The 14,281-nt window shown below is 36.7% G+C and overlaps 2 protein-coding genes across 5 annotated transcripts in view; one reads left to right on the forward strand and one right to left on the reverse strand.

Moving 5' to 3' along the window:
• RTF2 (replication termination factor 2) overlaps window positions 1–14,281 on the reverse strand; it is a 29,361-nt gene that overhangs the window by 7,004 nt on the left and 8,076 nt on the right. Inside the window, exon 6 of one of the 2 annotated variants that reach the window (XM_037403470.1) lies at window positions 810–923. The exons of the other annotated variant lie outside the window; for it this stretch is intronic. Within the exon in view, the coding sequence (XP_037259367.1) occupies window positions 810–923 (114 nt within the window). The remainder of the gene's footprint in view (window positions 1–809; window positions 924–14,281) is intronic. 2 annotated transcript variants of the gene reach the window in all.
• On the forward strand, window positions 937–13,875 carry LOC119155176 (beta-1,3-galactosyl-O-glycosyl-glycoprotein beta-1,6-N-acetylglucosaminyltransferase 7-like). Of its 3 annotated transcripts, XM_037403466.1 has the most exons (6): window positions 937–5,540; window positions 7,920–8,134; window positions 8,611–8,705; window positions 9,479–10,510; window positions 10,955–11,050; window positions 11,820–12,046. In XM_037403466.1, the coding sequence occupies exons 4-6, from the start codon at window positions 9,535–9,537 to the stop codon at window positions 12,044–12,046; spliced, it is 1,299 nt and encodes a 432-aa protein (XP_037259363.1). In that variant the 5' UTR covers window positions 937–5,540; window positions 7,920–8,134; window positions 8,611–8,705; window positions 9,479–9,534. The 3 variants fall into 3 exon arrangements, with proteins under 3 accessions (XP_037259363.1, XP_037259364.1, XP_037259362.1); XM_037403467.1 differs by lacking the exon at window positions 8,611–8,705 and having other exon boundaries at window positions 7,993–8,134; XM_037403465.1 differs by lacking the exon at window positions 8,611–8,705 and having other exon boundaries at window positions 938–5,540; window positions 11,820–13,875.

Genomic DNA, 14,281 nt, shown 5'->3' on the forward strand with positions numbered 1-14,281 from the left:
GCCAGCTAAATCTGTCTGCGCTCTGGACTGAGTCAACAGTAAAGCTTTTGCTTGCTTTGTCATCCTCAATAATAGCAATGCCAATTCAGAAAAAAACCAGCAATGCTGAAAAAAGTGCCATATGCAGAACTGCAATTTGACTGTACAGTACTGCAGAGCAACTACTACTTCACAGAGCAGCAGTACACAGTACTGTGACGACGGCAATGATTTACTTCCATGGCACTTTGCCTGGCCAGATAAAAAATAATAAAATATGTGACCTCAACAGTATGGTGGGAATTAGCATCACCAGTAATCACTCAGGGCTGTAAGAACCACACAACATAACAAAATTTCCAAACAGCAGTCTTACACCAATACTGTGTTTCTGACAGTGGCCAGAGTTCACTTGGGAGATCAAAAGAATAATAACCTGCCATCAGGAACTACCATGTGAAATACAGGGAAGGTTTTGCTCGTTACTGGAATTAACTAACAGAAGTTCTTTGTTTCAAGAAAAACCTCAAGTATTGCTGGCACACTGTCCATTTTACCCACAGGATTGAATTCTGCGACTTCCAGAGGACTATGCACTTCCTGCTAGTCAAAAGAAAGTTTCAGTACATACAACTTCAATATGCTATTAGCAAAAATATGCACACAATCTCATCACTTTTAGAAGCAGCACTGAAATACAGCACAGCTTACTGAGTAAATCCTTCTGTCTGCATAAAGACTAGCAGAGAAAGCTATGCAATCTAAGAGTATATTGCATTACAGACAAGAATTCTTTCAGTTTTGTTTTAAACAATGTATAAAAATACTACCTTTTCTAATTTACTTTTAAGTCTTCTATCCTCCATCCTTTTCTTCAATACTTCCACATCTTCTTTATTACCATTAAGGACAATCACATCTTCCTCTTGAAAGGGAACACCACACTTCAAGGAAAAAGAATAAAAATAAAAGGGACAGAACTAGTATTTTTTTCAAAATCTTTATGCTGGCGAACCTTTGTTAGAATTAATACTGTGTTTAAGCTCTCCAACCCTTCCCCTTGCCACTGCATCTTTGTCAATAGTTCCTTCTCTTTCAGTCTAATACACCTTCTCTTAAAACATCAAAGGGAAAGTCTCAGTAGATTTTACCACAAAGCAAAATAATACTGATTGACAGCATCCCTCCTCACAAAAAGAACACTCATCTTACTAGTGAATCACGAACTTTTGATAACCACATTTAAAAGCAGCTTGCATATCAATCTGCCCAGTAAATTCTAAACAAATTTCAGAAATACACAAGTATTTTGATCTTCAAAGCCCTATTCCATGCAATAGGGCTATGGAAATTGCATCTTTATTTCACTATCAGTCCCTTATAAAAAACACTCTTAACTAATTCTTTATTTGCTTTAAAGAAAAGGCCCCATTCTGTATTTTCTATTCATGAGTTCCTTGTTTGACTGGCATAAAATGCAGTGACTAGATTAAACAAAGTAGTCCTAACTGGAATCTACTCAGTTTTCAGAACCCCATAGCTAAAACCCAAAACACTACAATACTTTCTGATTTTTTTTAGTTATGAATGCATTTGATTAACATCTAAGCGTTATGCTGCTCTAGAATTTGTCTTTCAACTTAATAATACAAGAAACAACAGCTGATAGAAGCAGTCCTTTTACACTGTCTAGGAACACCAAAGGTGTTACTCTTCCACGTGTAGACCAGACAGTACCATGGAATTTTTCTTCCCAACAGCTAGACATGAAAACCTGTTTTGTTTGAATTATTAATATTTATTTTTTTAATGACTATGGGGATAAAAAGGGGTCATAAAAGCATCACTATTATGCATTAACCCAGCCTTGCCATCTCACTGTCCTTCATCTGATTTATTAAATACTACCAAGTTACAAAGTATGTTTATAAATTAATCTGGATAATGCATGTAATGTGCTTCATGTAATTCCACATTTGTTTTCTGGTTGAAGACACAGATGTTTCACTGTGCACATTTTCAATCATTTGAAGAAGCCAGTGCATTGACCATGATGTTTTCTTTTGCAAGATCTCAATTTCCTTTTTTGTTATTTTGTTAAATCCAGAAGCTTTCTGTTAATCTGCAAGATTAGTTTATAATCCTGCCTCTGTCATTACTCCTCAGTTTTCTAAACAAAGGTTTAGAAAGGTTACTCATTTATTTGCAGTAGGAATTAAAGAAATGAAAGGACATACGGACAGTACTTTGACTACAGTCAGTTCAAGTGATGGACACAGTTTTAAAAAAATGAATCTGAATACAAGTGGTCAGAGAGACTATGAAGGAGAAGTAAGGGTTATAGAGATGCATATTAAGTAAGTTAGGCAGAATAATAAGTTACACACAAGAAACAGGTGAGTAGCCCAAATTTTTCCATTGCTACTCAATGGGCTAGCGTTAGAAATACCAGCCTGGTATGATCTCCGACACCTGCAAGTGAGAATTCCAGAAAACCAAGACAGACTATCAGCCTTCATACCGAGGTAGGAGCAACTGGCAGCTGTCTTGATTCTAAAGAAGCCCCACACGTTCATTTCTAGTGGGGTGTTTTCCGAGTACAGCATGAAAGGCCAGCACCCTTCTACAGGCTAGCGATTTAAAAAAGTAATTTCTGCAATAATCTTTGAAAACACGTTCTATTAAGCATCCAAAAATAAGTGGACATTTCCTCCAAGTAGAAGTTTATGTCAAATGACTTTAATTTCAATAAATGTTGCATTTTGAAAAAGCAAGCAAATCCAGGTTCCCATCTGGAAAACGCAGGGTGGAACTGTTCTAAAATGAGAAGTATTTAAAAGAAACACAGAAATAAAGACAGCATCCTCTTTCCATTCACTGAAACAGAAAATTTTTTGCCGTGACAACAACCAGATTACATTAGAGACCACACCTTTCAAAACATACTTCAAGTACAGCAAGTTACAGGCACAGCACCAACTGCACCTCCCCAGGTTCCACTAACTCCTGTAGGTATGAGTTGTTGTTGCATCATACATAAGCATCAAACATTTTTTAATTGTCAGTACTGTTGGATGCAAAGCTTTAATTCTTATTTTTTAAAAAGCTCGATATTCCTTCATGCAAAAAAGGGAAAAAAATTATCTTAACATTTTGAAATGCTGAGATAAAAAGCAGAAGGAACTTCTGTTTTGCAAATTCAGAAAGATTATTCCTCCAGATTAAGGTTTTCTGGGGCAGATGTTTATTTTATGATATCACAGGGTCTCTCTTGCTTTACCTCGTTTATATTGGGACTTTAAATACCTATGAAGGTACTTCCCATAGTTCCTTAATGTCTTTGCAGCATGTTGAATAGAAGAAATTCCTAAATGAGACTGAACTTGAAAACTATTTTGAAACAGACAAAAGCATTAGAATAGCAGCTTGCAGATCTGAATGCAAAATGCAATCCGTAATTAAAGAGGAGTGGGACGTCAACTGAAGGAGATGCTGGACAAGCTGCGTGATTTTTGTCTAAAAGCCCTTTCAGAGTCCAATTACAAAAGCGTGTTCAAAACTTTGTATCTAAATAGCTTAATATGCTTGCATTAAGGAATTATATAAAGGGTATGATAAAAGTCTTACAAATTTACGTGCCCTACATATGCCATGTGTATACACGTACATACACACACAAAAATCAACTTCACAAAAACCCAAAACCAATCCAAAGACTTAAAATGATAAAACTGTAAAGGTGTTATGACCTGTAAAAGACATGCTAGCTTAGGCATAAATATAATAATTTCAACTTAAACTAGTAAAAGAAATTGCAAAATTACTTTTTCAAATAATAAAGACCACCTAAATTTCACGACATTTTAATACGGTAGGATAGTTTCTTAGAGAATAGAATACAAGAAGTTTTTTGCAGTAATAATAAAATCTTAGTTTAAGATGATTTCCTGAATTCTGAAGTTTACAGTTTCTTCTTAAGTTTCAGCTATGTAAGACAATGGTTATATCTTATTTTCTTGCTGTAAGTTACTTTTGACAGTGATTAATTTTTTTTTTATTGGTACAGTATCTAAGATACAGTTTCATCCATGACTACATCCAGTCTTAATATAAACCAAACAAACAACAGGCAAATATATTTTCATATCTAAATGTTTACATCAATGTACAGCTTAACACTTGTAAAAAACCTGAAACCTCTTTCTCAAAGTATAAACAGTAAGTTAACTCCTGCAGTCCTATATATGACTATTACTAGGAAATGTATAAACACACAAATACTTTTCTAAACCAATTCCCACCAGATTATGGAACCTGTATGACCACAACCTGACTGTCCCTCTAAACAGGGTGGGATTTAGAGAGAGGATTGAACATCATATTCAACCAAGGACCATACCACCATCCATTCACCAGCCACGCAAGCTCCTGTATTAAGATTACTGTCTCTCGTAACAGTTAATTGAAACATGTTTTAAGACATACTCTTCCAGAGGTTTAATCATTAAAGGTTCAGTAGCATAGATTTGATGAACACGATTTTTGACATCGCCACCCTACTCAGACACACAATGAGTGGGTCAAAGAGTAAATGACAACTTGGGAAAGAGGGAAAAGTCTCCTACATACTAATACACAGAATGTGAAGTTTCACTCAGAAGTTGTAGCACCTACTACAAAAATACTATCCAAGCAGAAGCCTCTGTTCCAGAGCTTCCCTTAAAGCCAATGATAATTTTGCATCTGCCATACCTGCAGCTGTGCCCTAATTTACTTTGAAGTTTCCTTTCTTTCTGATCAACGTTACTTTTATTTGAACGCGTCCAAAACACACCAGCCTTCTTACGCATTTCTAGAACCCCAAAGCTTCCTAATTGCAGTAAACTTAAGCTGCCAACTTTTTACTTATCAAACACCCCGAGAACCTTTATAGAAGTACTAACACAGTAAACACTCAGTTGCATAAGGAGATACTTCATTTATTGTCTTCTAAGCTTCCAGCTACTAGAAATGACGAGAGGCAATTCTTTACTACACTTAATTTGCTGCGAATTGGAAAGTTTCAGCAGGCAAACAGTTAAGAACTGGGGGAGGAGGGGGAGGAGGGGGAGGAGGAGAGGGTTGGTTTCCTTTCCAGTTCTCACCATCCAGCATGCTCCGTTAGCAGTGCAGAGGTTAAAGCCTCTGAGGTAAAGCAATACTATTTATAATCATCAGCAATGTACTCTACATATTTGAAAGTCTGATTTCAGCCCTTTAAAGGCTGTCTCGAAAGAGCGGCACCAGAATTTGGAGAAGGGCAAGTTTGCTCTCAGTGCTGTGAAGCAGAGGACGTTTCTGAAGCCAAACAGCATTACTGCAGAATAAATATGCTAAGCAGTGCGGGAAGCCAGATGAAGTCTTAAATGAAAACATGCACGTTAATGTTTAAGCCCTTTCCCTTACGCGAGATCTCCACACAAGCGACAGAAGGAAGAACGCTGTCTGAACGCTGCTGAAGGACAATGGGACTCCCCATTTATTTTTATTATGCTGCCGTCTCCTGGCTAATTTTGTACAAGGTAAGACTGAATAAATCAGATTGTAGGACTTCAGATTTTTGCTTTTCCTTGATTAAAACACAACCCAGTTTTTGTAACGTGACAAATACTTTCACTTCAAAAGACCATTTCAATTAAAAAAATACTCAAAACGGCAAAAAGGTTAATTTTTTTGTTTGTTTTACTTTGTCATCAATGTACAGTAGGATGGAGGTCATTACTGTTGTTTGTATTATAAAAATCACAATACTTATGACTATTTGTTATGTTCTGTTGCGAACAACTTTACCTTTTTACAGCCCTGTAACTTGAGGGTTTAAATAGCTTTCACAGTATTTGTTTTAAATTACTACGAGGTCAAACACACAAGGAAAAAAGCTAACAGGAAAACAGGAAAAATAACAAAGATGAACAGTTAAACCTCTGTAAATCTGTTGAATATGTATCAGTAAATGCCAATGCAATATTTTAAAGAATGATTTAATTTTTTTAAGCCAGTATTAATTGGGTTTGAAGAAGACATTTTTTCTTTATTGGATGCGTGTTACAGCACAGAAGCAGACTCCGCATACGTACCCAGGCTTAAGCAAAAAAGCCAAGCAAAGTAAAAAGCGCCAATTTTAATGTTAAGTTTTTAAAGGACTACATTAGCGTTCACTTGTTTATACAATGTCTACACTAATGCCTGCACAAGCACCCTTCAGACAAAGAACAGACATAAAAAGATTTGGAAATAAGGAGTCAATACCTTTTAACCATTTATTAGAAGATGAAGTAATCCCAAGGAATTTGTTTCACTGCATTATGAAGTCATACAAACTAAATTAAATCTAGACTTTAATATTAAGCAAAGACAGAGTACAGACAAAACAGAATACTTACAGGTGCAATGTTGCAGCCCCAAATACCACGGCAGAAAGGAGCAGTGAACTGTAAAATGATTTGTCCTACAAAATGCACAGCAAAGTATATAGCTAATGGAGTCTTGATGAACTGAGATGATATTTCATAGGCTCATTTTCAGGCATAAACATAATTCCACTTGCCTCTAGAGTTTACATTTTCAATTAAGATGGAGGAGTTTAGGCTTACAACAACAATTTTGTGGGAAGCAATATCCACAAAAGCAGCCACAAAGGTGCTTGAAATCCATACAAACAAGTTGGTTTTTGAAGAACATCAAACACTACTCTCAACACTTCTAAAGACAACTTCATCCTCTAGATTTAGAAAACTTATCCATAACATAGAAAAGCTTGAGCTTTAGAGAGAGATTCTGATAACAACAAATACCTATAATGGCACTCTTGCATAATAAAACTAAAAGGCAAGATAGTCACAGATTGAGTTATGCTGGGACAGTGCATCTTCTCAGCAGTATGGCATCTTGCTCTTGAAGGGCAGGAGGAAATACAGTAGCATAGTCCTTGACAGCAGACAACGGCATAGGGGATAGAGGATTCTTCCAAGTGGCAAATTTCATAGACAGTGGGCCTAGTAGCTGCAATTCTAGCTCTAAATCTGGTAAAACACTAACAGAAAGCCAATGCTTTCATGCTATAATAAACCCTCAGGCAGAAAGATGTTCTCACAGGCAAGATTTCATCATTTAGTCACTCCCCAGAAACACATTAACGCTGGAGAAGGAATTGTTTCTTCTTACCTGATAATGGGGTGTTTGTGTACTTTTACACTGCCATATAAAATACAGTTTCTATATGCCACACAGTTCAATAGGAAAAAATCCATAGTAAACACTTCACAACGCGAAACATCCCTGGAAGCTGTTATTTGAAGGGCAATGAGCACTTAAGTGTATGAAAGAAACAGGTTCCCCAGGGAACTATCCTTTGCAACCTGTCCACAAAGATGTATTTAAGGAAAAAACCTGACCAGGTGCACTCATTCTGTACAGATGTTTTATATTCTAAGCAGGTATAAAGTCTAATTATTTCTATAGCTGCCCAGTGTCTTCAGTGTAATTCTTATGTCCAGAACAAATCTTGCCTGTGACATACCATAGAGATCTCATCACATTCCCTAATTCAGAGCAACCTCAATCTCTTCCTTTAATTACTCATTCACAACAAAACAGTTTTTCTGACTCCAGGTCCACAAAGATCAGTGCTTCCCTAACAGACACTCCTCTCCAACCTGTGCTATTGGGTCCGTAACAGGCTTTATGCAAATCTATTCTCAGCTCTGGCAGTCAGCTGGCAGAAGGCTACAGCACTGACGTATTTCTGAAAATCCTAGCTTTCACCTTTCAGTGGTGTTCCCTTTCTCCTCCTTTCTGCACAATATTGGAAGGTTGACATGGATTTAATTTGCTCAAGTTTTTCATTCAAATGGATGAGAGACTCACGTCAAGTTTGTTTACCCAGTAAATGTATCCCTTAGGAGCTGTAAAGAAAAAGTATGTTCTGGGACCCAATTTCCTGATGTTTTCCTTTGGCCTGTGCATTCAATGCAGACTGAAGAGCACTGCTGACAGAACATACAAGCAAAATGGATGAAACCTCCACCTAACATAAAGCTCCACTTTCTGCAATGCTAAGTGGAAAAGAGGTATTCTTCCAACATGAAATCCACTGCATACCAGTAAGGACAACAAGGTAAATACATTATTTCCCAACAGCCTAGTAAGATTTTAAAATTGTGGTAATATAGAATATCCATTCTCTTGGTTCAAATGCTGTATTCTTAATGCTTTTTAAATTCTATGCTCCATTTCTACTTTAATGTCTTCTTTATTTTCAAGCTTCTAAGACAGATGTATACTGAATTTTCATTTAAAAAAGTATTTTCCACTTCTTTCTAATGAAAACTTAGAGCCTTCTAACCACAACAGCATTCCTATAAAGAGACTTATCTTTACAAAAATTTGCTTGTTCTCTGTTCCTATGTAAAACCAAATATGTTATGCTGACAGCTGTGAACCGTGGAATATTTACAGGTGAAATACAAATTTTATTAAAAACAAATTAATAAGAGAAAAATAATTCTATTTAAAATTTTAAAAGTATTTATTTAACTATTAGGCTTAATGGCAGTTGATAGGCCATTCCCTCACCCCTGGTATTTTCTCTAGAAGTTCTATACCAAATGCTTCAAGGATAAAGACTTCACATAATTGCTGTGGGATTCAGGAGTGCTGCACTCTTCTTCTTCCGAGTTTTCAACAAGGTATACATAAGAAAAACTCAATGGGAAAACTATGCCAATACTGATATAAATTACATAGTTCTCTCTGAATGCTAATATTGGCGGTAGTGTACTTCTCTCAGGACATGCACATATGCTAAAAACAATAAATGAGTGTTGTCTACATGTTCTGTTCTCCAAAGCACTAACACAGAGATGTCAGAGAAAAACAATCTCTCAAAGATACAGAAACATTTGCTGACTTTATAAGCATAAAACCTGGTGTATTTCATGGCTTACATTTCAGTCTCTTCCTTTTGTTTCTTTAATAAATTTCCTGCTAATTTACTGAATTCTGGTTCTCTAGCAGAACTTAAGGTTTCCCAGGCCTTAAAGAAATCTCACCAGCAACTGTCCCTTAGCACACAGTGCTCACAGCCCTTCCCTATTCTAAAGCTAACCCCCGATCAGCCTATGGCACTGGACTCACCTACTGGCATGCATTGCCTTCAAGTAGAAAAGCATCTATCCGATGGGCTAGGACCCCCTTGCTCAAGTAATGAAGTGTACAAAGCCATTTTTGGTTCTTTGGATCATTTTTTTTTTTTATCCTAGAAAGACTGTTTCACAGCTCTGCATGTACCATTTCCAGTGGCTGAGTACTCTGCAACATGAGCATGGGCACACACAGAGTTCCTCCTGGTAACCGGAGGGTAATCTCAACATGTATAAATGCATCACTAACATGTCAACTATTAAAAAAAAAAAAAGTTCAAAAGGTTCTCTCCCTCTCTTTCTCCCACTTTTCCTTTCAGATAATTTGAATGCTTCGTTAAACTATGATGAGAAGACAGTATCTGGAAAATAAAAGATGAACCCACTTGATGCATCAAAATCAGGATTTTTAGCGTGCATTGCTGTCTGTACATTCATCTGTACTTTCATCTACCTAAAGGATATGCTTTCTGAAGAGCCAAATGAACAGAAGTTTCATGCAAATAAAGCAGAATGTGGGTTTTACCCGGATGAACTTTGTTCAGCTATTTTTATGGGGAAAACAGCTGCCTTTAAAATCGGAAACTTTTGTCAGAATACCTACCAACCTGAAACACTCAGCTGTGTTCAGACTTCATGCAACTGCTCCATGGTTTTGAAGACTCTGCATTTTATCACAAGACCACTGTCAGATGAAGAAGGAAATTTCTCACTGGCATACATTATCACAATTCACAAGGAGCTGGAAATGTTTGTAAAGCTACTAAGAGCTATTTATATGCCTCAGAATATTTACTGCATACATGTTGATGAAAAATCACCAAAAGATTATAGAGCTGCTGTACAAAACATCATTAATTGCTTTGAAAATATTTTTATTTCCTCAAAAAGAGAAAATGTTGTTTATGCAGGATTTTCAAGATTACAAGCTGACATTAATTGCATGAGAGATCTAGTTCATTCCAAAATTCGGTGGAATTACGTTATTAATCTATGTGGTCAAGATTATCCCATTAAAACTAACAAAGACATTATACAATACATCAAAAGTAAATGGAATGGTAAAAATATGACTCCTGGGGTGGTCCAGCCACTTCATATGAAACACAGGACACAGGTTAGTTACAAAGAATATGTACATTCTGGAATATCATACGTGTATCCAACAAAGAATATAAAAGCTAAACCTCCATATAATCTGACAATATATTTTGGTAGTGCCTATTACATACTCACTAAGGAATTTGTAGAGTTTGCATTGACTGATGCACGTGCGAAAGAGTTGCTTGAATGGTCAAGAGACACGTACAGTCCGGATGAACACTACTGGGTCACACTGAATCGTTTAAATGGTAAGATGTATGTTATTTCTGCTATGAATAATCCCTGGACCAACAGCATTGTAAGGTCTCCAACAGAGAAAGCTAGCAAGCTCTAGTTCCGAGCTTAACACCACCACTTAACTGCACTGCATTGCATAAGTATGGTCATTTCTTCAGCCTTGATGCTGCCCTTTCAGAAAGTCACATTTCCTGATGGCTGAGAAAGTTTGACACCAGAGAAGTACTTTCTATAGTGCAGACCATTAGCTACAAGGCTAGAAAAATATTGCTTAAAAGAAGTAAATATTTTTGCTGCATGAAGCTCATGTTCGCAAGGAACAAAAAAGCAACAAAACTGAGAATGATGTCTATTCTTACGATGTAAACATCTGTAAATAAATACTTAACGTGGCTACATTTAAAAAGTAAGTGGTAAGTAGAAAGGTGTCTTATCAGAACTTTATGTTTTTAAAGATGCTCCAGGGGCAACACCCAATGCAGACTGGGAAGGAAACATAAGAGCCATTAAATGGAAAGATCAAGAAGGAACCACACACAAAGGCTGTAAAGGTAACAAGAATTTTGATCATGAACTCAAATTTGATTCACTGACTAGCATTAATTCCAAATTACATATGATGCTTTTAACTAGCTATTAACTGTGTCTCAGTGGTCATATATATTTTATTTTGAAAGTATCAAATAAAACAGCAAGCCACCCTACTAAATTACTCCTGGGTATCCAACCTAAATAGCTTCTGATATATTATTGCAAAGATAGTCACAGTATCCATACACTGACAACTGTTCTTTCAACCTCCAACTACCAATGCATGAACTTTACTGATCAGTTTTCAGTGAAGAGGAGGGGTTTACTTGACATGCATGTTTGCCACCAACATTGGGTTAAACCTCTTCAATTTGAACTATCATAAAAAAGGAGAATAGTGCTGACCACATGGAAAGCCTGCAAAAAAAATTTGAGTATGTAACGGCATAAACTCAGCACAGTGAAGTACTGCATGATTAAACGAGCATCTCAAACAGAAGCAGATCAGAACTTCAGCGTGCCCAGCTACAAGACACAATATTAAGCAGAACACTGTGTCAGTGAAGCAGCTAGAGGCAATGTCTATCCATTTGTGTAAAATACAAACCCAAACCCTTGCCTTGATGTTTAAAATTTAGCATTATCCTCCAGATACATAGAGCATCACGGAAATGTGAAATCAAAAGATAACTTTTGTTAGTAACGCTACAGAACGAATCTAATTTTTTTCAATTAGATTCAACTGTTCAACCTTCTGCTGCTTTCAGATCCTTCCATTTGTCTTTGCAGGTCATTACATCAGAGACATTTGTGTCTATGGACTAGGGGATTTGCAGTGGATTATTGAGTCACCTCATTTGTTTGCCAACAAATTTGAGCCTGCAACATACCCACTTGTTATGGACTGCCTAGAGAGACGCTACAGGCTTAAAGTACTGCACCAGGCAGAAGTCCCGATCGAAGATGACTGGCGCTTTCAGGAAGAGAACTACTTCAACATGAAGCTGAATGTTTGAGCTTAACTAACATGTAAACAAATGTTCAAAATACTGACAGAAACAGGTAACATTTTTAGCCATAGACTTCACTCTGTGTATTACAGCATGAGGGTAAGCACAATACTGTACTACCAGACCGCCAGTGAAATAAACAGGTTTTATTTATTACAGTAAGGTAAAAAGCAACAACTGCTAATGGGTTAATTCTCAGAGAAAATGACATGTCTAGATCTGTAACTTAGTGAAGACAAGGGGGAAGTTCATAATCCTTTAAGTGACTTGATTAACTGGAAAAATATATATTCCTCATGTCTGCAGCCAAGAAAAGGATTAACTGGTATGAAAATAATGAAATGGAAGCAATGACTAAACAAAAGATAAAATATGAAGAGCACAAATTAAAAGTCATGTCTACTGTATGTCTTACAAAGTAGATTATTTTGAATAATTAAGTTCATGCTAAAGTTTCAGAGCTTGTAGATAAGCAAGTGACAACCAGTTTCAGACACAGGCTGTTTCACTGGGGTTTTGTTATTGTTTGTTTTTTTTGTTTGGTTGGTTTGGTTTTCTTCTTCATGGCCAGCTGCATCTCTAATTTCATTGTGTAGCATGGCAACATCACTCTTGCCCTACTCAGGATTTGCTCCTAATGAAAAGTGTGTGCGCGCCAGTAACAGTAGTAGGGATTCTGCAATGCACGTTTACCTTCAAATCCCTGTTTCTGAGTCTCTGCAGGAGTTTTGAGCAAGGAGACATGGGGAATTTGAAGCCAGGAAACAAAGGAAAACTGAGCAAAAAGCCATGTTTCAATCCCAGTGTACCTGCCCGAGGGAAACAAAACTTTCCTGAACCTTGCAACAGTCTGCAGCAACTGGAGATAAAACCTAACAGCAACCAAGACAAGCATCTCATTTCCCAAACACTGCAGAACAAATGCAGTACTTGCTGGTCTACAGTAAGGAAGGGGCTTTCAACACACAACACAGGCAAAACCAGGGAACAGTAATAAAAAAAAAAAAAAAATGATCCAGCCCTTTTCCAGGCAAGAGCTGCTCTTTAGTCTTCAGGACTCTTAAATTAATCATTTCACTTGTGCAACCAAAAAAGATTGAGAGAATATAAGGAAACAGAGAGGATGTAGGTGGTGGTCTTTCATACAATATGACAACTCTTCCATGGGATTAAAGGTCTTGCAAGGCCATCTCTACACCTTGTCTCCAAAGGTGTTTAGTTAGGTGCTACTGACAGAAAGAGACTAGGAGAAACCTGAATTGTAGGAAGTAATTTCAAACTGTTCATCCTCCTTTAGAAGTATTTTGGCAAGAATGCAGATGGAAATTTCATTCCAGTAAATCCAAATAAACTCCCAATTATTTTGCATAAACTCTGATAGGAACTAATAAGATATATCTTGTCACTTGTAAGCTCATTTGATTAGAACATACAGATTATAAATAACTGTCTAGGAGCAATTTAGATGAAGCTTCAATATACATCCAAAATATCACTCAGTTTTTACAAGAAAACTGACTTACAGATTAAACATTTTTCTGAAAAATCAAATGAATCAACAAATGACCCAACAACAGAACATGAGAGTTTCTTACTACAAACTTACTTCCAGGTTCCTGGAACTGTACTGCTCATTTTCCCACATGAGTTTCTTGGAAACATTTCTTTCAAATGAACTTTAACCTAAAGGACGACCAGCTGGTCCCTATTTATTTACAAAAACTTACAAACTCAACCCAAAGGTCTGTACTCAGTTTCACATATAATCAGGGACTGATTTTGTGGCTAAATATTGCTAGAGGTGCTTTTTTATGGAGGGAAGTAAAAAAAAAAAAGCCATATAGCATGTTCACACTGAGCTTTTTGAGAGTCCCTCTGAAAACCATTACTGAAGCTAATGGGTCTCTGGCATGTATTAATCATAGCAATATTCATAATTAATTTTTCTCCAAACCACACCCAATGCATTGTAGGGCACTACCAGCACTTATTCACGCCATGTTGTCTTCTAAAGTGTGAATGGAACATTCCTTGTTATGGTTATTGCAGTAAATCCAGTACGTAGCTTTCACCTTCTACCACCATCACACGGAACAATTGTTGTGTATCACTTCTGAATTGAGTTAAAAGGAAAAATTCAATAGCACGGTGCTGCATAGCATGTGCTTGTTTTGCAGAAACTGAACCAGACAAAGGGAAAATAAATCTGCACAAAAAGCCCTCTTAAAATACAATTTAGGT

Source organism: Falco rusticolus, chromosome 10, assembly GCF_015220075.1.
Source record: "Falco rusticolus isolate bFalRus1 chromosome 10, bFalRus1.pri, whole genome shotgun sequence".
NCBI classification, from domain to species: Eukaryota; Metazoa; Chordata; class Aves; order Falconiformes; family Falconidae; genus Falco; species Falco rusticolus.